Source organism: Anomaloglossus baeobatrachus, chromosome 1, assembly GCF_048569485.1.
Source record: "Anomaloglossus baeobatrachus isolate aAnoBae1 chromosome 1, aAnoBae1.hap1, whole genome shotgun sequence".
Classification (NCBI taxonomy): Eukaryota; Metazoa; Chordata; class Amphibia; order Anura; family Aromobatidae; genus Anomaloglossus; species Anomaloglossus baeobatrachus.
The window spans coordinates 974,242,323-974,265,172 of NC_134353.1; the positions used below are offsets into that span (position 1 = coordinate 974,242,323).

At 53.9% G+C, this 22,850-nt stretch overlaps 1 protein-coding gene across 2 annotated transcripts in view; it reads right to left on the reverse strand.

Moving 5' to 3' along the window:
• Window positions 1-5,041: 5,041 nt before the first annotated feature.
• ARHGEF39 (Rho guanine nucleotide exchange factor 39) overlaps window positions 5,042-22,850 on the reverse strand; it is a 158,876-nt gene continuing 141,067 nt past the window's right edge. For both annotated transcript variants that reach the window (XM_075344125.1, XM_075344119.1), the window contains exons 10-12: window positions 15,884-15,992; window positions 7,163-7,242; window positions 5,042-7,060 (exon numbers count right to left, since the gene is read on the reverse strand). In XM_075344125.1, the coding sequence (XP_075200240.1) occupies window positions 6,991-7,060; window positions 7,163-7,242; window positions 15,884-15,992 (259 nt within the window). In that variant the 3' untranslated portion in view covers window positions 5,042-6,990. The remainder of the gene's footprint in view (window positions 7,061-7,162; window positions 7,243-15,883; window positions 15,993-22,850) is intronic.

Here is a 22,850-nt window from a genome sequence, read left to right on the forward strand (position 1 = left end):
AAGCACTGCTGGCACCAGCCGTCCGGTCAGTAGTAGTCGCAGCATTGCTGGCACCAGCCGTCCGGTCAGTAGTAGCCGCAGCATTGCTGGCACCAGCCGTCCGGTCAGTAGTAGCCGCAGCACTGCTGGCACCAGCCGTCCGGTCAGTAGTAGTCGCAGCACTGCTGGCACCAGCCGTCCGGTCAGTAGTAGTCGCAGCACTGCTGGCACCAGCCGTCCGGTCAGTAGTAGTAGCTGCAGCACTGCTGGCACCAGCCGTCCGGTCAGTAGTAGCCGCAGCACTGCTGGCACCAGCCGTCCGGTCAGTAGTAGCCGCAGCACTGCTGGCACCAGCCGTCCGGTCAGTAGTAGTCGCAGCACTGCTGGCACCAGCCGTCCGGTCAGTAGTAGCCGCAGCACTGCTGGCACCAGCCGTCCGGTCAGTAGTAGCTGCAGCACTGCTGGCACCAGCCGTCCGGTCAGTAGTAGCCGCAGCACTGCTGGCACCAGCCGTCCGGTCAGTAGTCGCAGCACTGCTGGCACCAGCCGTCCGGTCAGTAGTAGCTGCAGCACTGCTGGCACCAGCCGTCCGGTCAGTAGTAGCCGCAGCACTGCTGGCACCAGCCGTCCGGTCAGTAGTAGCCGCAGCACTGCTGGCACCAGCCGTCCGGTCAGTAGTAGTCACAGCACTGCTGGCACCAGCCGTCCGGTCAGTAGTAGTCGCAGCACTGCTGGCACCAACCGTCCGGTCAGTAGTAGTCACAGCACTGCTGGCACCAACCGTCCGGTCAGTAGTAGTAGTCGCAGCACTGCTGGCACCAGCCGTCCGGTCAGTAGTCGCAGCACTGCTGGCACCAACCGTCCGGTCAGTAGTAGTAGTCGCAGCACTGCTGGCACCAGCCGTCCGGTCAGTAGTAGCCGCAGCACTGCTGGCACCAGCCGTCCGGTCAGTAGTAGCCGCAGCCCTGCTGGCACCAGCCGTCCAGTCAGTAATAGCCGCAGCACTGCTGGCACCAGCCATCCGGTCAGTAGTAGCCGCAGCACTGCTGGCACCAGCCATCCGGTCAGTAGTAGCCGCAGCATTACTGGCACCAGCCGTCCAGTCAGTAATAGCCGCAGCACTGCTGGCACCAGCCGTCCAGTCAGTAGTAGCCGCAGCACTGCTGGCACCAGCCGTGCGGTCAGTAGTAGCCGCAGCACTGCTGGCACCAGCCGTCCGGTCAGTAGTAGCCGCAGCACTGCTGGCACCAGCCGTCCGGTCAGTAGTAGCCGCAGCACTGCTGGCACCAGCCGTCCGGTCAGTAGTAGTCACAGCACTGCTGGCACCAGCCGTCCGGTCAGTAGTAGTCGCAGCACTGCTGGCACCAGCCGTCCGGTCAGTAGTCGCAGCACTGCTGGCACCAACCGTCCGGTCAGTAGTAGTCGCAGCACTGCTGGCACCAGCCGTCCGGTCAGTAGTAGCCGCAGCACTGCTGGCACCAGCCGTCCGGTCAGTAGTAGCCGCAGCCCTGCTGGCACCAGCCGTCCAGTCAGTAATAGCCGCAGCACTGCTGGCACCAGCCATCCGGTCAGTAGTAGCCGCAGCACTGCTGGCACCAGCCGTCCGGTCAGTAGTAGCCGCAGCACTGCTGGCACCAGCCGTCCGGTCAGTAGTAGCCGCAGCACTGCTGGCACCAGCCGTCCGGTCAGTAGTAGTCACAGCACTGCTGGCACCAGCCATCCGGTCAGTAGTAGCCGCAGCACTGCTGGCACCAGCCGTCAAGTCAGTAGTAGCCGCAGCACTGCTGGCACCAGCCGTCCGGTCAGTAGTAGCCGCAGCACTGCTGGCACCAGCCGTCCGGTCAGTAGTAGCCGCAGCACTGCTTGCACCAGCCGTCCGGTCAGTAGTCGCAGCACTGCTGGCACCAACCGTCCGGTCAGTAGTAGTCGCAGCACTGCTGGCACCAGCCGTCCGGTCAGTAGTAGCCGCAGCACTGCTGGCACCAGCCGTCCGGTCAGTAGTAGCCGTAGCCCTGCTGGCACCAGCCGTCCGGTCAGTAATAGCCGCAGCACTGCTGGCACCAGCCATCCGGTCAGTAGTAGCCGCAGCACTGCTGGCACCAGCCATCCGGTCAGTAGTAGCCGCAGCATTGCTGGCACCAGCCGTCCAGTCAGTAATAGCCGCAGCACTGCTGGCACCAGCCGTCCAGTCAGTAGTAGCCGCAGCACTGCTGGCACCAGCCGTGCGGTCAGTGGTAGCCGCAGCACTGCTGGCACCAGCCGTCCAGTCAGTAGTAGCCGCAGTAAAGCTGGCACCAGCCGTCCGGTCAGTAGTAGCTGTAGCACTGCTGGCACCAGCCGTCCGGTCAGTAGTAGCCGCAGCACTGCTGGCACCAGCCGTCCGGTCAGTAGTAGCTGCAGCACTGCTGGCACCAGCCGTGCGGTCAGTGGTAGCCGCAGCACTGCTGGCACCAGCCGTCCAGTCAGTAGTAGCCGCAGTACAGCTGGCACCAGCCGTCCGGTCAGTAGCAGCTGTAGCAATGCTGGCACTAGCCGTCCGGTCAGTAGTAGTCGCAGCACTGCTGGCACCAGCCGTCCGGTCAGTAGTAGCCGCAGCACTGCTGGCACCAGCCGTCCGGTCAGTAGTAGCCGTAGCCCTGCTGGCACCAGCCATCCAGTCAGTAGTAGCCGCAGCACTGCTGGCACCAGCCATCCAGTCAGTAGTAGCCGCAGCATTGCTGGCACCAGCCATCCGGTCAGTAGTAGCCGCAGCACTGCTGGCACCAGCCGTCCGGTCAGTAGTAGCCGCAGCACTGCTGGCACCAGCCGTGCGGTCAGTGGTAGCCGCAGCACTGCTGGCACCAGCCGTCCGGTCAGTAGTAGCCGCAGCATTGCTGGCACCAGCCGTCCGGTCAGTAGTAGCCGCAGCACTGCTGGCACCAGCCGTCCGGTCAGTAGTAGCCGCAGCATTGCTGGCACCAGCCGTCAAGTCAGTAGTAGCCGCAGCACTGCTGGCACCAGCCGTCAAGTCAGTAGTAGCCACAGTACAGCTGGCACCAGCCGTCCGGTCAGTAGTAGTCGCAGCACTGCTGGCACCAGCCGTCCGGTCAGTAGTAGTCGCAGCACTGCTGGCACCAGCCGTCCGGTCAGTAGTAGTCGCAGCACTGCTGGCACCAGCCGTCCGGTCAGTAGTAGCCGCAGCACTGCTGGCACCAGCCGTCCGGTCAGTAGTACCCGCAGCACTGCTGGCACCAGCCATCCGGTCAGTAGTAGTCACAGCACTGCTGGCACCAGCCGTCCAGTCAGTAGTAGTCGCAGCACTGCTGGCACCAGCCGTCCGGTCAGTAGTAGTCGCAGCACTGCTGGCACCAGCCGTCCGGTCAGTAGTCGCAGCACTGCTGGCACCAACCGTCCGGTCAGTAGTAGTCGCAGCACTGCTGGCACCAGCCGTCCGGTCAGTAGTAGCCGCAGCACTGCTGGCACCAGCCGTCCGGTCAGTAGTAGCCGCAGCCCTGCTGGCACCAGCCGTCCAGTCAGTAATAGCCGCAGCACTGCTGGCACCAGCCATCCGGTCAGTAGTAGCCGCAGCACTGCTGGCACCAGCCATCCGGTCAGTAGTAGCCGCAGCATTGCTGGCACCAGCCGTCCAGTCAGTAATAGCCGCAGCACTGCTGGCACCAGCCGTCCAGTCAGTAGTAGCCGCAGCACTGCTGGCACCAGCCGTGCGGTCAGTGGTAGCCGCAGCACTGCTGGCACCAGCCGTCCAGTCAGTAGTAGCCGCACTACAGCTGGCACCAGCCGTCCGGTCAGTAGTAGCTGTAGCACTGCTGGCACCAGCCGTCCAGTCAGTAGTAGCCGCAGCACTGCTGGCACCAGCCGTCCGGTCAGTAGCAGCTGTAGCAATGCTGGAACTAGCCGTCTGGTCAGTAGTAGCCGCAGTACAGCTGGCATCAGCCGTCTGGTCAGTAGTAGCCGCAGCACTGCTGGCACCAGCCATCCAGTCAGTAGTAGCCGCAGCACTGCTGGCACCAGCCATCCGGTCAGTAGTAGCCGCAGCATTGCTGGCACCAGCCGTCCGGTCAGTAGTAGCCGCAGCACTGCTGGCACCAGCCGTCCGGTCAGTAGTAGCCGCAGCACTGCTGGCACCAGCCATGCGGTCAGTGGTAGCCGCAGCACTGCTGGCACCAGCCGTCCGGTCAGTAGTAGCCGCAGCACTGCTGGCACCAGCCATCCGGTCAGTAGTAGCTGCAGCATTGCTGGCACCAGCCGTCCGGTCAGTAGTAGCCGCAGCACTGCTGGCACCAGCCGTCCGGTCAGTAGTAGCCGCAGCATTGCTGGCACCAGCCGTCAAGTCAGTAGTAGCCGCAGCACTGCTGGCACCAGCCGTCAAGTCAGTAGTAGCCACAGTACAGCTGGCACCAGCCGTCCGGTCAGTAGTAGTCGCAGCACTGCTGGCACCAGCCGTCCGGTCAGTAGTAGTCGCAGCACTGCTGGCACCAGCCGTCCGGTCAGTAGTAGCCGCAGGTCACAGTTGTCTATTGCCTCCGGCAGGCAGATTATATGTTAAAAATGTAATAGTTTTTAAAATAAAGAATAATCTTAATTACTAAATGTCTGTTGGTGCTGAGTGTTATTATCTGAGTCGTTTCCCCATGGGCAGAGGCTACCTGGACACCAGTGAGGCTATGTGTAATAATGGAGACCTCTCTGCAGATTCCACCCCCGACTGTTAACAAGTCCATCCATAGCTCTGGGTGACTATATATATATATATATGATATATATTATATATATATATATATATATTTTATATATATATATATATATATATATATATATATATATATATACATATAAACATACACACACCGGTCCATTCCTCTGTTACTGAGAAATCAGAGCGACTGGATATGTAGACGAGGCTGAAGTGCTTTGGGCGTGTGGAAGCTCTTCCGGAGCTTTGGTCACTCCGGCTCTATTTCCGCCCAGCACTTCCTTTCAACCCTTAACTATGTTGTTATGGCAGAAGGCGGTGGCGAGAGTTGTTCATTTCTAATGATTGAAATAACTGGAGATCATAAGATACAGATCAACAGCCTCATATTTATTCAGCTAAAAAGTGGTAACAGCAGCATGGAAGAGGAAAGTGGACTGGATCATTCAATTCCCTCCTCTAATATAGGATCAGGGCAGAAGCTAAGAGCCGCAGAAACGTATGTGAGCACATTCAAAAAGCCATCATGGATCACACCGCCCCAGAGGAGCAGTCGTGGGATCACACCGCCCCAGAGGAGCAGTCGTGGAATCACACCGCCCCAGAGGAGCAGTCGTGGGATCACACCGCCCCAGAGGAGCAGTCGTAGGATCACACCGCCCCAGAGGAGCAGTCGTGGGATCACACCGCCCCAGAGGAGCAGTCGTGGGATCACACCGCCCCAGAGGAGCAGTCGTGGGATCACACCGCCCCAGAGGAGCAGTCCTGAGATCACATCACCCCAGAGGAGCAGTCGTGGGATCACACCACCCTAGAGGAGCCGTCATGGGATCACACCACCCCAGAGGAGCAGTCGTGGGATCACACCACCCTAGAGGAGCCGTCATGGGATCACACCGCCCCAGAGGAGCAGTAGTGAGATCACACCGTCCCAGAGGAGCAGTCGTGGGATCACACCGCCCCAGAGGAGCAGTCGTGGGATCACATCACCCCAGAGGAGCAGTCGTGGGATCACACCGCCCCAGAGGAGCAGTCCTGAGATCACATCACCCCAGAGGAGCAGTCGTGGGATCACACCGCCCTAGAGGAGCCGTCATGGGATCACACCACCCCAGAGGAGCAGTCGTGGGATCACACCGCCCCAGAGGAGCAGTCGTGGGATCACATCACCCCAGAGGAGCAGTCGTGGGATCACACCGCCGCAGAGGAGCAGTCGTGGGATCACATCACCCCAGAGGAGCAGTCGTGGGATCACACCACCGCAGAGGAGCAGTTGTGGGATCACATCACCCTAGAGGAGCAGTCGTGGGATCACATCGCCCCAGAGGAGCAGTCGTGGGATCACACCGCCCCAGAGGAGCAGTCGTGGGATCACACCACCCCAGAGGAGCAGTCGTGGGTCCACACCACCCCAGAGGAGCAGTCGTGGGATCACATCACCCCAGAGGTGCAGTCGTGGGATCACACCACCCCAGAGGAGCAGCTGTGGGTCACACCACCCCAGAGGAGCAGTCATGGGATCACACCACCCCAGAGGAGCAGTTGTGGGTCACACCACCCCAGAGGAGCAGTCGTGGGATCACATCACCCCAGAGGAGCAGTCGTGGGATCACACCACCCCAGAGGAGAAGTTGTGGGATCACATCACCCCAGAGGAGCAGTCGTGGGATCACATCACCCCAGAGGAGCAGTCATGGGATCACACCACCCCAGAGGAGCAGTCATGGGATCACACCACCCCAGAGGAGCAGTCATGGGATCACACCACCCCAGAGGTGCAGTCATGAAATCACATGGCCCCGCCCCAGAGCTGCAGTCAAGGGATCACATCGCCCCAGAGCTGCAGTCAAGGGATCACATCGCCCCAGAGCAGCAGTCGTGGGATCACACAACCCCAGAGGTGCAGTCAAGGGATCACATCGCCCCGCCCCAGAGGTGCAGTCATGAGATCACACCGCCCCAGAGGAGCAGTAGTGAGATCACAGCGTCCCAGAGGAGCAGTAGTGAGATCACACCGCCCCAGAGGAGCAGTTGTGAGATCACACCGCCCCAGAGGAGCAGTTGTGACATCACACCGCCCCAGAGGAGCAGCCGTGAGATCACCCTGCTACAGAGTCATGTGATTACATCACCCAAGAGGAGCCGTCATGTATCACACCATCCCAGAAAAGCAGTCATGGATTACACAATCACAAAAAAGCAGTCGTGAGATCACATCGCCCCAGAGGAGAAGTTGTGAGATCACACCGCCCCAGAGGAGAAGTTGTGGGATCACACCGCCCCAGAGGAGCAGTCATAATCACAACTCCGATGAGCACTCAGAGGATCATACACTTCCATCCGGATCCTTCATCGGACATGGCGGGCTGTGAGTCTTCTTCTTTACGTCTGAGAAGTTACAAAAACAAAAGATTCCAAATTACATTATAATAACAAGATGAGAGGAGCCTCCGTCCTCTCCACCGCTGCCTCAGGGTTAAGGCTACTTACAGTTCTGATGTTTTCAAGCGTTTACAAAGTGGATCGTCTTGTGAGACTTTGGGGTGCAGAAAATCAACGGGCAAGTCCACCTGGAAGAACCATACAGCATATCCCATCATAAGTACAACCAGTAACACCAGGTAATTACCTCTTCTACTTCAGTCATGTCCAAAGGAAAATACTCATCAACTTGTCCACATAGAGATGGTGGTAGCCTGTCCTCCCATAGATGCAGGGAGGCTCAGAAAGAGAAGATCCAGCCCGTCACCGGATAGGGAATGTAGAAAGAAGAGATCCAGCCCGTCAGCGGATAGGTAATGTAGAAAGAAGAGATATAGCCCGTCACTGGATAGGTAATGTAGAAAGAAGAGATCCAGCCCATCACTGGATAGGTAATGTAGAAAGAGAGATCCAGCCAGTCACCGGATAGGGAATGTAGAAAGAAGAGATCCAGCCCGTCAGCGGATAGGTAATGTAGAACGAAGAGATCCAGCCCGTCAGCGGATAGGTAATGTAGAAAGAAGAGATCCAGCCTGTCACCGGATAGGTAATGTAGAAAGAAAAGATCCAGCCCGTCACTGGATAGGTAATGTAGAAAGAAGAGATCCAGCCCGTCACTGGATAGGTAATGTAGAAAGAAGAGATCCAGCCCATCACCGGATAGGTAATGTAGAAAGAAGAGATCCAGCCCGTCACCGGATAGGTAATGTAGAAAGAAGAGATCCAGCCCGTCACTGGATAGGTAATGTAGAAAGAGAGATCCAGCCCGTCACCGGATAGGTAATGTAGAAAGAAGAGATCCAGCCCGTCACCGGATAGGGAATGTAGAAAGAAGAGATCCAGCCCGTCAGCGGATAGGTAATGTAGAAAGAAGAGATATAGCCCGTCACTGGATAGGTAATGTAAAAAGAAGAGATATAGCCCGTCACTGGATAGGGAATGTAGAAAGAAGAGATCCAGCCTGTCACTGGATAGGTAATGTAGAAAGAAGAGATCCAGCCCGTCACCGGATAGGGAATGTAGAAAGAAGAGATCCAGCCCGTCAGCGGATAGGTAATGTAGAAAGAAGAGATCCAGCCCGTCACTGGATAGGGAATGTAGAATGAAGAGATCCAGCCTGTCAGCGGATAGGTAATGTAGAAAGAAGAGATATAGCCCGTCACTGGATAGGTAATGTAGAAAGAGAGATTCAGCCCGTCACTGGATAGGTAATGTAGAAAGAGAGATTCAGCCCGTCACTGGATAGGTAATGTAGAAAGAAGAGATATAGCCCGTCACCGGATAGGTAATGTAGAAAGAGAGATTCAGCCCGTCACTGGATAGGTAATGTAGAAAGAAGAGATCCAGCCCGTCACCGGATAGGTAATGTAGAAAGAAGAGATCCAGCCTGTCACCGGATAGGTAATGTAGAAAGAAGAGATCCAGTCCGTCACTGGATAGGTAATGTAGAAAGAAGAGATCCAGCCCGTCACTGGATAGGTAATGTAAAAAGAAGAGATATAGCCCGTCACTGGATAGGGAATGTAGAAAGAAGAGATCCAGCCCGTCACCGGATAGGTAATGTAGAAAGAAGAGATCCAGCCCGTCACCGGATAGGTAATGTAGAAAGAAGAGATCCAGCCCGTCAGCGGATAGGTAATGTAGAAAGAAGAGATCCAGCCCGTCAGCGGATAGGTAATGTAGAAAGAAGAGATCCAGCCCGTCACTGGATAGGGAATGTAGAAAGAAGAGATCCAGCCTGTCAGCGGATAGGTAATGTAGAAAGAAGAGATATAGCCCGTCACTGGATAGGTAATGTAGAAAGAAGAGATCCAGCCCGTCACTGGATAGGTAATGTAGAAAGAAGAGAGCCAGCCCATCAGCGGATAGGAAATGTAGAAAGAAGAGATCCAGCCCGTCAGCGGATAGGTAATGTAGAAAGAAGAGATCCAGCCCGTCAGCGGATAGGTAATGTAGAAAGAAGAGATCCAGCCCGTCACTGGATAGGGAATGTAGAAAGAAGAGATCCAGCCTGTCAGCGGATAGGTAATGTAGAAAGAAGAGATATAGCCCGTCACTGGATAGGTAATGTAGAAAGAAGAGATCCAGCCCGTCACTGGATAGGTAATGTAGAAAGAAGAGAGCCAGCCCATCAGCGGATAGGAAATGTAGAAAGAAGAGATCCAGCCCGTCAGCGGATAGGTAAGGTAGAAAGAAGAGATATAGCCCGTCACTGGATAGGTAATGTAGAAAGAAGAGATCCAGCCCGTCACTGGATAGGTAATGTAGAAAGAAGAGATCCAGCCCATCAGCGGATAGGAAATGTAGAAAGAAGAGATCCAGCCCGTCACCGGATAGGGAATGTAGAAAGAAGAGATCCAGCCCGTCAGCGGATAGGTAAGGTAGAAAGAAGAGATCCAGCCCGTCAGCGGATAGGTAATGTAGAAAGAGAGATCCAGCCCGTCACTGGATAGGTAATGTAGAAAGAGAGATCCAGCCCGCCACCGGATAGGTAATGTAGAAAGAAGAGATCCAGCCCGTCAGCGGATAGGTAATGTAGAAAGAAGAGATCCAGCCCGTCACCGGATAGGTAATGTAGAAAGAAGAGATCCAGCCCGTCACTGGATAGGTAATGTAGAAAGAAGAGATCCAGCCCGTCACCGGATAGGTAATGTAGAAAGAAGAGATCCAGCCCGTCACCGGATAAGGAATGTAGAAAGAAGAGATCCAGCCTGTCAGCGGATAGGTAATGTAGAAAGAAGAGATCCAGCCTGTCACCGGATAGGTAATGTAGAAAGAAGAGATCCAGCCCGTCACCGGATAGGTAATGTAGAAAGAAGAGATCCAGCCTGTCACCGGATAGGTAATGTAGAAAGACATCCAGCTGATTACCCGATGGGTAATGTAGAAAGAAGAGATCCAGCTGATCACCGGATAGGTAATGTAGAAAGAAGACATCCAGCTGATTACCCGATAGGTAATGTAGAAAGAAGAGATCAAGCTGATCACCGGATAGGTAATGTAGAAAGAAGAGATCCAGCCCGTCACCGGATAGGTAATGTAGAAAGAAGAGATCCAGCCCGTCACCGGATAGGTAATGTAGAAAGAGGAGATCCAGCCCGTCACCGGATAGGTAATGTAGAAAGACATCCGGCTGATTACCCGATGGGTAATGTAGAAAGAAGAGATCCAGCTGATCACCGGATAGGTAATCTAGAAAGAAGAGATCCAGCGATCCCAAGAATAACAGTAATCTTTATTTCCCTAAAATATTGTAGCATCGTGGCTTTACATGTCGGTGGACACAGAGCACAGAGACGGTGACTTGTTGGGTGTAAACACGTTGCGGCTTGTGTTCTCGGTTCCGTGCACTGCCATGTACAGTCACACTGGAAAAGATGACTGAATAGGATAACTGAAGTGAGCACTAATATATATATATGAGTGCAAGCCAAAAATACATACTATATATAAGAATAAGGCTGCACATCAAACTTGGATAATGGTATAATGCCTCAAGCATATGGAAAAATATTGGAATATACAATGAAAAATGCTACTTGCTAATTTGAACATGTGAATAATGAAATGCATACCTGCCATGAATATTAGGAAAAAGGAGATATTTAGCAATCGCATTGATCAATGTAACTGAGCCCCAAGGCCTCGTCAAGGCATATCTCTATATTGGGGTCCCTAGCTCTATGACCCTAACTGTGTGTCATCTCATTGCAATATATATATCTCATTATATATAGTATGTATTTTTGGCTTGCACTCATATATATATATTAGTGCTCACTTCAGTTATCCTATTCAGTTATATGTAGTTTTTTTTCTGAATGTGAACACAGCTCCGCCCCTTTCGGCCATGTTTTTTCCATCTCCTATATAAGAAAGTCCTTAGTTACCCCTCTCCACCCATAGCAGTTTTTAATTGCAATGAGATGACACACAGTTAGGGTCATAGAGCTAGGGACCCCAATATAGAGATATGCCTTGACGAGGCCTTGGGGCTCAGTTACATTGATCAATGCGATTGCTAAATATCTCCTTTTTCCTAATATTCATAGCAAGTATGCAATTCATTATTCACATGTTCAAATTAGCAAGTAGCATTTTTCATTGTATATTCCAATATTTTTCCATATGCTTGAGGCATTATACCATTATCCAAGTTTGATGTGCAGCCTTATTCTTATATACACTGGAAAAGATGACTTATTCTTGGGATCGCTGGATCTCTTCTTTCTATATCTGTGTTCTGCTCCTCTCCTCTTCCGTCATCTCTGCTCCTGTCATGTCCACGTTTCATTCCTCTGCACTTCCATCTACTCTGCATCTCTCTACCTTCTTTCTTTACACTCCTACCTGTCATGTCCGCTCCTCTACCTCTCTCCTGTCATGTCCACGTATCGCTCCTCTACCTCTCTCCTGTCATGTCCACGTATCGCTCCTCTACCCCTGCTCCTGTCATGTCCACGTGTTTCTCCTCTACCTCCGCTCCTGTCATGTCCACGTATCGCTCCTCTACCCCTGCTCCTGTCATGTCCACGTATCGCTCCTCTACCCCTGCTCCTGTCATGTCCACGTATTGCCCTTCTACCTCCGCTTCTGTCATGTCCACGTATCGCTCCTCTACCTCAGCTCCTATCATGTCCACGTATCGCTCCTCTACCTCCGCTCCTGTCATGTCCACGTATTGCTCCTCTACCTCTGCTCCTGTCATGTCCATGTGTTGCTCCTCTATCCCTGCTCCTGTCATGTCCACGTATCGCTCCTCTACTTCCGCTCCTGTCATGTCCACGTGTCGCTCCTCTACCTCCGCTCCTGTCATGTCCACGTGTCGCTCCTCTACCTCCGCTCCTGTCATGTCCACGTATCGCTCCTCTATCCCTGCTCCTGTCATGTCCACGTATTGCCCTTCTACCTCCACTCCTGTCATGTCCATGTGTCACTCCTCTACCTCTGCTCCTGTCATGTCCATGTGTTGCTCCTCTACCTCCGCTCCTGTCATGTCCACGTATTGCTCCTCTACCCCTGCTCCTGTCATGTCCACGTATCGCTGCTCTATCCCTGCTCCTGTCATATCCACGTATTGCCCTTCTACCTCCACTCCTGTCATGTCCATGTGTTGCTCCTCTATCCCTGCTCCTGTCATGTCCACGTATTGCCCTTCTACCTCCGCTCCTGTCATGTCCATGTGTCACTCCTCTACCTCTGCTCCTGTCATGTCCATGTGTTGCTCCTCTACCTCCGCTCCTGTCATGTCCACGTATTGCTCCTCTACCCCTGCTCCTGTCATGTACATGTGTTGCTCCTCTACCTCCGCTCCTGTCATGTCCACGTGTTACTCCTCTACCTCTGCACCTGTCATGTCCACGTGTTGCTCCTCTACCTCTGCCATGTCCATGTGTCACTCCTCTACCTCTGCTCCTGTCATGTCCACGTGTCACTCCTCTACCTCTGCCCCTGTCATGTACATGTGTTGCTCCTCTACCTCCGCTTCTGTCATGTCCACGTGTTACTCCTCTACCTCTGCCCCTGTCATCTCCATGTGTCACTCCTCTACCTCTGCCCCTGTCATGTCCACGTGTCACTCCTCTACCTCTGCTCCTGTCATGTCCACGTGTTACTCCTCTACCTCTGCCCCTGTCATGTACATGTGTTGCTCCTCTACCTCCGCTCCTGTCATGTCCACGTGTCACTCCTCTACCTCCGCTCCTGTCATGTCCACGTGTCACTCCTCTACCCCTGCTCGTCATGTCCAAGTGTTGCTCCTCTACCTCCGCTCCTGTCATGTCCACGTGTCACTCCTCTACCCCTGCTCGTCATGTCCACGTGTTGCTCCTCTACCTCCACTCCTACATGTCATGTCCACGTGTCACTCCTCTACCTCCACTCCTGTCATGTCCACATGTTGCTCCTCTACCTCTGCCCCTGTCATGTCCACGTGTTGCTCCTCTACCTCCGCTCCTACATGTCATGTCCACGTTTCGTTCTTTTCTACCTCTTATCGCCGCACCTGTGCACATTTTGCTTCTCTCTATCTTTGCCTTCAGCTTCCGTTGACTTTCTTCTACTCCCCACTGTGCCCATCACAAGGAGGCTCATCGCCATCTTTCTCCTATTTCATATTCCCAGTAATTTCCTCGGCTCCTCTGCACATTGCCTCTTCAGAGAGGAGGAGGACCTGACCTCTGGGGCCGACCTGATGGAGGTAGCAATCCTATGATTCAATAGTGACCTTATAACAAGCCTTGCCATATACACCGTGTGCAGAATTATTAGGCAAGTTGTATTTTACAGGATTTTTTTATTATTGATCAACAACTATGTCCTCAATCATCCAAAAGACTCATAAATACAAAGCTTAATATTTTGGCAGTTGGAGGGGTTAATATTTTTGGCAGTTGGAGGGGTTAATATTTTGGCAGTTGGAGGGGTTTTTAGATTTGGTTTCTTAGGAGGATCTGTTTGTGCAGGTGACTATTACTGTGCAGAATTATTAGGCAACTTAATAACAACCAAATCTATTCCCATCTCACTTGTTTATTGTCACCAGGAAACCAATATAACTGCACAAAATATAGAAATAAATATTTCTGACTGCAAAAACAAACCCCAAAAAATGAGAGCCCAATATCACCCCCTTTCTTTCTGATGACACTCAGCAACCATCCATAGATTCTGTCATTGCTTGATCTTTTTACGCTCAACATTGCGTGCAGCAGCCACCGCAGCCTCCAGCCACCACAGCCTCCAGCCACCGCAGCCTCCAGCCACCACAGCCTCCAGCCACCACAGCCTCCAGCCACCACAGCCCCCAGCCAACACAGCCCCCAGCCACCGCAGCCCCCAGACACCGCAGCCCCCAGACACCACAGCCTCCAGACACCACAGCCTCCAGCCACCACAGCCTCCAGACACCACAGCCCCCAGCCACCACAGCCCCCAGCCACCACAGCCCCCAGCCACCGCAGCCTCCAGCCACCACAGCCTCCAGCCACCACAGCCTCCAGCCACCACAGCCCCCAGCCACCACAGCCTCCAGCCACCACAGCCCCCAGCCACCACAGCCCCCAGCCACCACAGCCCCCAGCCACCGCAGCACCCAGCCACCGCAGCCTCCAGCCACCACAGCCTCCAGACACCACAGCCCCCAGCCACCGCAGCCTCCAGACACCACAGCCCCCAGCCACCGCAGCCCCCAGCCACCGCAGCCTCCAGCCACCGCAGCCTCCAGCCACCGCAGCCCCCAGCCACCACAGCCTCCAGACACCACAGCCCCCAGCCACCGCAGCCCCCAACCACCGCAGCCCCCAGCCACCGCAGCCTCCAGCCACCACAGCCTCCAGCCACCACAGCCTCCAGCCACCACAGCCTCCAGACACTGTTCCCAGAGGTGGACTGTTTTCCCTCCCTGTAGATCTCACATTTTATGAGGGACCACAGGTTCTCTATGGGGTCCAGATCAGGTGAACAAGGGGGCCATGTCATTATTTTTTCATCTTTTAGACCTTTACTGGCCAGCCACGCTGTGGAGTAGTTGGATGCATGTGATGGAGCATTGTCCTGCATGAAAATCATATGTTTCTTGAACGATAGCGACTTCTTCCTGTACCACTGCTTGAAGAAGTTGTCTTCCAGAAACTGGCAGTAGGTCTGGGAGTTGAGCTTCACTCCATCCTCAACCCGAAAGGGTCCCACAAGTTGATCTTTGCTGATCCCAGCCCATACCAGTGCCCACCTCCACCTTCCTGGCGTCTGAGTCGGAGTGGAGCTGCCCTTTACTGATCCAGCCTCGGGCCCATCCATCTGCCTATCAAGAGTCACTCTCATTCATCAGTCCATAAAACCTGTGAAAAATCAGTCTTCAGATATTTCTTGGCCCAGTCTTGAGGTTTTATCTTCTGTTTCTTGGTCAGAGGTGGTGGTTTTTCAGCCTTTACCTCGGCCATGTCCCTGAGTATGGCACACCTTGTGCTTTTTAATACTCCAGTAACGTTGCAGCTCTGAAATATGGCCAAACTGGTGGCAAATGGCATCTTGGCAGCTTCACGCTGGATTTTCCTCAATTCATGGGCAGTTATTTTGCGCCTTTTTTGCCCAGCACGCTTCTTGCGACCCTGTTGGCGATTTGCCATGAAACGCTTGATTGTTCGGTGATCACGCTTCAAAAGTTTGGCAATTTCAAGACTGCTGCATCCCTCTGCAAGACAGCGCACAATATGGACTTTTCAGAGCCCGTCAAATGTCTCTTCTGACCCATTTTGCCAAAGGAAAGGAAGTTGCCTAATAATTAAGCACCCATTATATAAAGTGTTGATGTCATTACACCGCACCCCTCCTCATTACAGAGATGCACATCACCGGATTTACTTCATTGGTAGTTGGCTCTCAGCCTATACAGCTTGGAGTAGGACGACATGTATAAAAAGTATCATGTGATCACAATACTCATCTGCCTAATAATTCAGCACACAGTGTATGACTTAGGATAAAAGCTAAACAAGAATCTCAGTTTGCAGACACGGTGTTTCGGGTGTTGCCCCTCATCAGTGCTAAATGTGAGATCTGGTTTAACTGTATAAGAGCGCTAGAGTCCAGTCCTCTTCCTCTCTGAAGAGACAGTTTGCATTATTAAGCTTCCCAGAGCAGCATTGCACGTGTATAAGCCTCCTTACACTGACATTTACCCCTTAGGTCCTTTTCTGGACTCCCCTCCCCCACACTTTGGTCCTTTCTTACGTGGTGCCTCTTTGGAGCTCTTGCAGCGGGAGCATTCTGTATCTCGGTCATTATCGGCAGGTGCGGAGCGTCGGGCCTCGTCTGTCGGCTGGTCTCTGCGTGCAGCTTCCTACAGAAACAAACCTGGGTGTTAATAAACACAACCTTCTGCTGTAGCCACACAAATGAAGATTCACATCGTCCCCACAGATTACACGGATAACAAGGATTTACAAAAATGAGAACTGACAACAAGGACTGAAGGAAACAAGAAAGACTGCGGAAAACGAGGACAGAGTGAGACTCACGAGGAAATACTGACCAAGAGAGCAAGGATTACTAAAGACTGGAGAGAGCGAGACTAGATAACAAAGACTGGAGAGAGCGAGAACCGGCAACGAGGACTGGAGAGAGCGAGACTAAATAACGAGGACTGGAGAGAGCGAGAACCGACAACGAGGACTGGAGAGAGCGAGACTAGATAACGAGGACTGAAGGAAACAAGCAAGACTGCGGAAAACGAGGACAGAGCGAGACTCAAGAGGAAATAGTGAGCAAGAGAGCAAGGATTACTAAAGACTGGAGAGAGCGAGACTAGATAACAAAGACTGGAGAGAGCGAGAACCGACAACGAGGACTGGAGAGAGCGAGAACAGACAACGAGGACTGAAGGAAACAAGCAAGACTGCGGAAAATGAGGACAGAGCGAGACTCACGAGAAAATACTGACCAAGAGAGCAAGGATTACTAAAGACTGGAGAGAGCGAGACTAGATAACAAAGACTGGAGAGAGCGAGAACCGACAACGAGGACTGGAGAGAGCGAGAACCGACAACGAGGACTGGAGAGAGCGAGAACCGACAACGAGGACTGGAGAGAGCGAGAACCGACAACGAGGACTGGAGAGAGCGAGAACCGACAACGAGGACTGGAGAGAGCGAGAACCGACAACGAGGACTGGAGAGAGCGAGACTAGATAACAAGGACTGGAGAGAGCGAGAACCGACAACGAGGACTGGAGAGAGCGAGAGCGGACAACGAGGACTGGAGAGAGCAAGAACCGGCAACGAGGACTGGAGGGAGCGAGACTAGATAACGAGGACTGAAGGAAACAAGAAAGACTGCGGAAAACGAGGACAGAGCGAGACTCAAGAGGAAATAGTGAGCAAGAGAGCAAGGATTACTAAAGACTGGAGAGAGCGAGACTAGATAACAAAGACTGGAGAGAGCGAGAACCGGCAACGAGGACTGGAGAGAGCAAGACTAGATAACGAGGACTGAAGGAAACAAGCAAGACTGCGGAAAACGAGGACAGAGCGAGACTCAAAAGGAAATAGGCAGAGAGCAAGGATTACTAAAGACTGGAGAGAGCGAGACTAGATAACGAGGACTGGAGAGAGCGAGAGCCGACAACGAGGACTGGAGAGAGCGAGACTAGATAACAAAGACTGGAGAGAGCGAGAACCGACAACGAGGACTGGAGAGAGCGAGACTAGATAACGAGGACTGGAGAGAGCGAGAACAGACAACGAGGACTAGAGAGAGCGACACTAGATAACGAGGACTGGAGAGAGCGAGAACCGACAACGAGGACTGGAGAGAGCGAGGACTGGAGAAAGCGAGAACCAACAACGAAAACTGGAGAAAGCGAGAACCAACAACGAAGACTGGAGAGAGCGAGAACCAACAACGAGGACTGGAGAGAGCGAGACTAGATAACGAGGACTGGAGAGAGCGAGAGCCGACAACGAGGACTGGAGAGAGCGAGGACTGGAGAAAGCGAGAACCAACAACGAGGACTGGAGAAAGCGAAAACCAACAACGAAGACTGGAGAGAGCGAGAACCAACAACGAGGACTGGAGAGAACGAGAACCGACAACGAGGACTGGAGAGAGCGAGAACCGACAACGAGGACTGGAGAGAGCGAGAACCGACAACGAGGACTGGAGAGAGCGAGAACCGACAACGAGGACTGGAGAGAGCGAGAACCGACAACGAGGACTGGAGACAGCGAGAACCGGCAACGAGGACTGTAGAGAGCGAGAGCCGACAACGAGGACTGGAGAGCGCGAGAACCGGCAACGAGGACTGGAGATAGCGAGAGCCGACAACGAGGACTGGAGATAGCGAGACTAGATAACGAGGACTGGAGAGAGCGAAAGCCGTCAACGAGAACTGGAGAGAGCGAGAGCCGACAACGAGGACTGGAGAGAGCGAGACTAGATAACGAGGACTGGAGAGAGCGAGAGCCGACAACGAGGACTGGAGAAAGCGAGAACCGACAACGAGGACTGGAGAGAACGAGAACCGACAACGAGGACTGGAGAGAGCGAGAGCCGACAACGAAGACTGGAGAGAGCGAGAACCGACAACGAGGACTGGAGAGAGCGAGACTAGATAACGAGGACTGGAGAGAGCGAGAGCCGACAACGAGGACTGGAGAGCGCGAGAACCGTCAACGAGGACTGGAGAGAGCGAGAGCCGACAACGAGGACTGGAGAGAGCAAGAACCGACAACGAGGACTGGAGAGAGCGAGAACTGGAGAGAGCGAGAACCGACGACGAGGCCTGGAGAGAGCGAGAACCGACAACGAGGACTGGAGAGAGCGAGAGCCGACAACGAAGACTGGAGAGAGCGAGAACCAACAACGAAGACTGGAGAGAGCGAGAACCAACAACGAGGACTGGAGAGAGCGAAAACCAACAACGAGGACTGGAGAGAGCGAGAGCCGACAACGAGGACTGGAGAGAGCGAGACTAGATAACAAAGACTGGAGAGAGCGAGAACCGACAACGAGGACTGGAGAGAGCGAGAACCGACAACGAGGACTGTAGAGAGCGAGAACCGACAACGAGGACTGGAGAGAGCGAGAACCGGCAACGAGGACTGTAGAGAGCGAGAGCCGACAACGAGGACTGGAGAGCGCGAGAACCGGCAACGAGGACTGGAGATAGCGAGAGCCGACAACGAGGACTGGAGATAGCGAGACTAGATAACGAGGACTGGAGAGAGCGAGAGCCGACAACGAGGACTGGAGAGAGCGAAAGCCGTCAACGAGAACTGGAGAGAGCGAGAGCCGACAACGAGGACTGGAGAGAGCGAGACTAGATAACGAGGACTGGAGAGAGCGAGAGCCGACAACGAGGACTGGAGAAAGCGAGAACCGACAACGAGGACTGGAGAGAACGAGAACCGACAACGAGGACTGGAGAGAGCGAGAGCCGACAACGAAGACTGGAGAGAGCGAGAACCGACAACGAGGACTGGAGAGAGCGAGACTAGATAACGAGGACTGGAGAGAGCGAGAGCCGACAACGAGGACTGGAGAGCGCGAGAACCGTCAACGAGGACTGGAGAGAGCGAGAGCCGACAACGAGGACTGGAGAGAGCGAGAACCGACAACGAGGACTGGAGAGAGCAAGAACCGACAACGAGGACTGGAGAGAGCGAGAACTGGAGAGAGCGAGAACCGACAACGAGGCCTGGAGAGAGCGAGAACCGACAACGAGGACTGGAGAGAGCAAGAGCCGACAACGAAGACTGGAGAGAGCGAGAACCAACAACGAGGACTGGAGAGAGCGAAAACCAACAACGAGGACTGGAGAGAGCGAGAGCCGACAACGAGGACTGGAGAGAGCGAGACTAGATAACAAATACTGGAGAGAGCGAGAACCGACAACGAGGACTGGAGAGAGCGAGACTAGACAACGAGGACTGGAGAGAGCAAGAACCGACAACGAGGACTGGAGAGAGCGAGAACTGGAGAGAGCGAGAACCGACAACGAGGCCTGGAGAGAGCGAGAACCGACAACGAGGACTGGAGAGAGCGAGAGCCGACAACGAAGACTGGAGAGAGCGAGAACCAACAACGAGGACTGGAGAGAGCGAGAACCAACAACGAGGACTGGAGAGAGCGAGAGCCGACAACGAGGACTGGAGAGAGCGAGACTAGATAACAAAGACTGGAGAGAGCGAGAACCAACAACGAGGACTGGAGAGAGCGATACTAGATAACGAGGACTGGAGAGAGCGAGAACCGACAACGAGGACTGGAGAGAGCGAGAAACGACAACGAGGACTGGAGAGAGCGAGACTAGATAACGAGGACTGGAGAGAGCGAGAACCGACAACGAGGACTGGAGAGAGCGAGACTAGATAACAAAGACTGGAGAGAGCGAGAACCGACAACGAGGACTGGAGAGAGCGATACTAGATAACGAGGACTGGAGAGAGCGAGAACCGACAACGAGGACTGGAGAGAGCGAGAAACGACAACGAGGACTGGAGAGAGCGAGACTAGATAACGAGGACTGGAGAGAGCGAGAGCCGACAACGAGGACTGGAGAGAGCGAGAGCCGACAACGAGGACTGGAGAGAGCGAGAACCAACAACGAGGACTGGAGGGAGCGAGAACAGACAATGAGGACTGGAGAGAGCGAGAACCGACAACGAGGACTGGCGAGAGCGAGAACCGACAACGAAGACTGGAGGGAGCGAGAACCGACAACAAGGACTGGAGATAGCGAGAGCCGACAACGAGGACTGGAGAGAGCAAGAACCGACAACAAGGACTGGAGAGAGCGAGACTAGATAACAAGGACTGGAGAGAGCGAGACTAGATAACAAAGACTGGAGAGAGCGAGAACCGACAACAAGGACTGGAGAGAGCGAGACTAGATAACCAGGACTGGAGAGAGCGAGAACCGACAACGAGGACTGGAGAGAGCAAGAACCGATAACGAGGACTGGAGAGAGCGAGAAGAGACGAGGACTGGAGAAAGCGAGAACCAACAAGGACTGGAGAGAGCAAGAACAGACAACGAGGACTGGATTGAGCGAGAACCGACAACGAGGACTGGAGAGAGCAAGAACCGACAAAGAGGACTGTAGATAGCGAGAACCAACAACGAGGACTGGAGAGAGCGAGAACCGACAACAAGGACTGGAGAGAGCGAGAGCAGACAACGAGGACTGGAGAGAGCAAGAACCGACAACAAGAACTGGAGAGAGCGAGACTAGATAACCAGGACTGGAGGGAGCGAGAACCGACAACGAAGACTGGAGAGAGCGAGAACAGACAACGAGGACTGGAGAGAGCGAGAACAGACAACGAGGACTGGAGAGAACAAGAACCGACAACGAGGACTGGAGAGAGCAAGAACCGACAACGAGGACTGGAGAGAGCAAGAACCGACAACAAGGACTGGAGAGAGCGAGAACAGACAACAAGGACTGGAGAGAGCGAGAACAGACAACGAGGACTGGAGAGAGCGAGAACAGACAACGAGGACTGGAGAGAGCGAGACTAGATAACGAGGACTGGAGAGAGCAAGAACCGACAACGAGGACTGGAGAGAGCAAGAACCGACAACGAGGACTGGAGAGAGCGAGAACAGACAACGAGGACTGGAGAGAGCGAGAACAGACAACGAGGACTGGAGAGAGCGAGAACAGACAACGAGGACTGGAGAGAGCGAGAACAGACAACGAGGACTGGAGAGAGCGAGACTAGATAACAAGGACTGGAGAGAGCAAGACTAGATAACAAAGACTGGAGAGAGCGAGAACCGACAACAAGGACTGGAGAGAGCGAGACTAGATAACCAGGACTGGAGAGAGCGAGAACCGACAACGAGGACTGGAGAGAGCAAGAACCGATAACGAGGACTGGAGAGAGCGAGAAGAGACGAGGACTGGAGAAAGCGAGAACCAACAAGGACTGGAGAGAGCAAGAACAGACAACGAGGAATGGATTGAGCGAGAACCGACAACGAGGACTGGAGAGAGCAAGAACCGACAAAGAGGACTGGAGATAGCGAGAACCAACAACGAGGACTGGAGAGAGCGAGAACCGACAACAAGGACTGGAGAGAGCGAGAGCAGACAACGAGGACTGGAGAGAGCAAGAACCGACAACAAGAACTGGAGAGAGCGAGACTAGATAACCAGGACTGGAGGGAGCGAGAACCGACAACGAAGACTGGAGAGAGCGAGAACAGACAACGAGGACTGGAGAGAGCGAGAACAGACAACGAGGACTGGAGAGAACAAGAACCGACAACGAGGACTGGAGAGAGCAAGAACCGACAACGAGGACTGGAGAGAGCAAGAACCGACAACAAGGACTGGAGAGAGCGAGAACAGACAACAAGGACTGGAGAGAGCGAGAACAGACAACGAGGACTGGAGAGAGCGAGAACAGACAACGAGGACTGGAGAGAGCGAGACTAGATAACGAGGACTGGAGAGAGCAAGAACCGACAACGAGGACTGGAGAGAGCAAGAACCGACAACGAGGACTGGAGAGAGCGAGAACAGACAACGAGGACTGGAGAGAGCGAGAACAGACAACGAGGACTGGAGAGAGCGAGAACAGACAACGAGGACTGGAGAGAGCGAGAACAGACAACGAGGACTGGAGAGAGCGAGACTAGATAACGAGGACTGGAGAGAGCGAGAACAGACAACAAGGACTGGAGAGAGCGAGACTAGATAACAAGGACTGGAGAGAGCGAGACTAGATAACGAGGACTGGAGAGAGCGAGAACCGACAACAAGGACTGGAGAGAGCGAGAACAGACAACGAGGACTGGAGAGAGCGAGACTAGATAACGAGGACTGGAGAGAGCGAAAACCGACAACGAGGACTGGAGGGAGCGAGAACAGACAATGAGGACTGGAGAGAGCGAGAACAGACAATGAGGACTGGAGAGAGCGAGACTAGATAACGAGGACTGGAGAGAGCGAGAACCGACAACGAGGACTGGAGAGAGCGAGAACAGACAACGAGGACTGGAGAGAGCGAGAACCAACAACGAGGACTGGAGGGAGCGAGAACAGACAACGAGGACTGGAGAGAGCGAGAACCAACAACGAGGACTGGAGAGAGCGAGACTAGATAACGAGGACTGGAGAGAGCGAGAACAGACAACGAGGACTGGAGAGAGCGAGACTAGATAACGAGGACTGGAGAGCGAGAACCGACA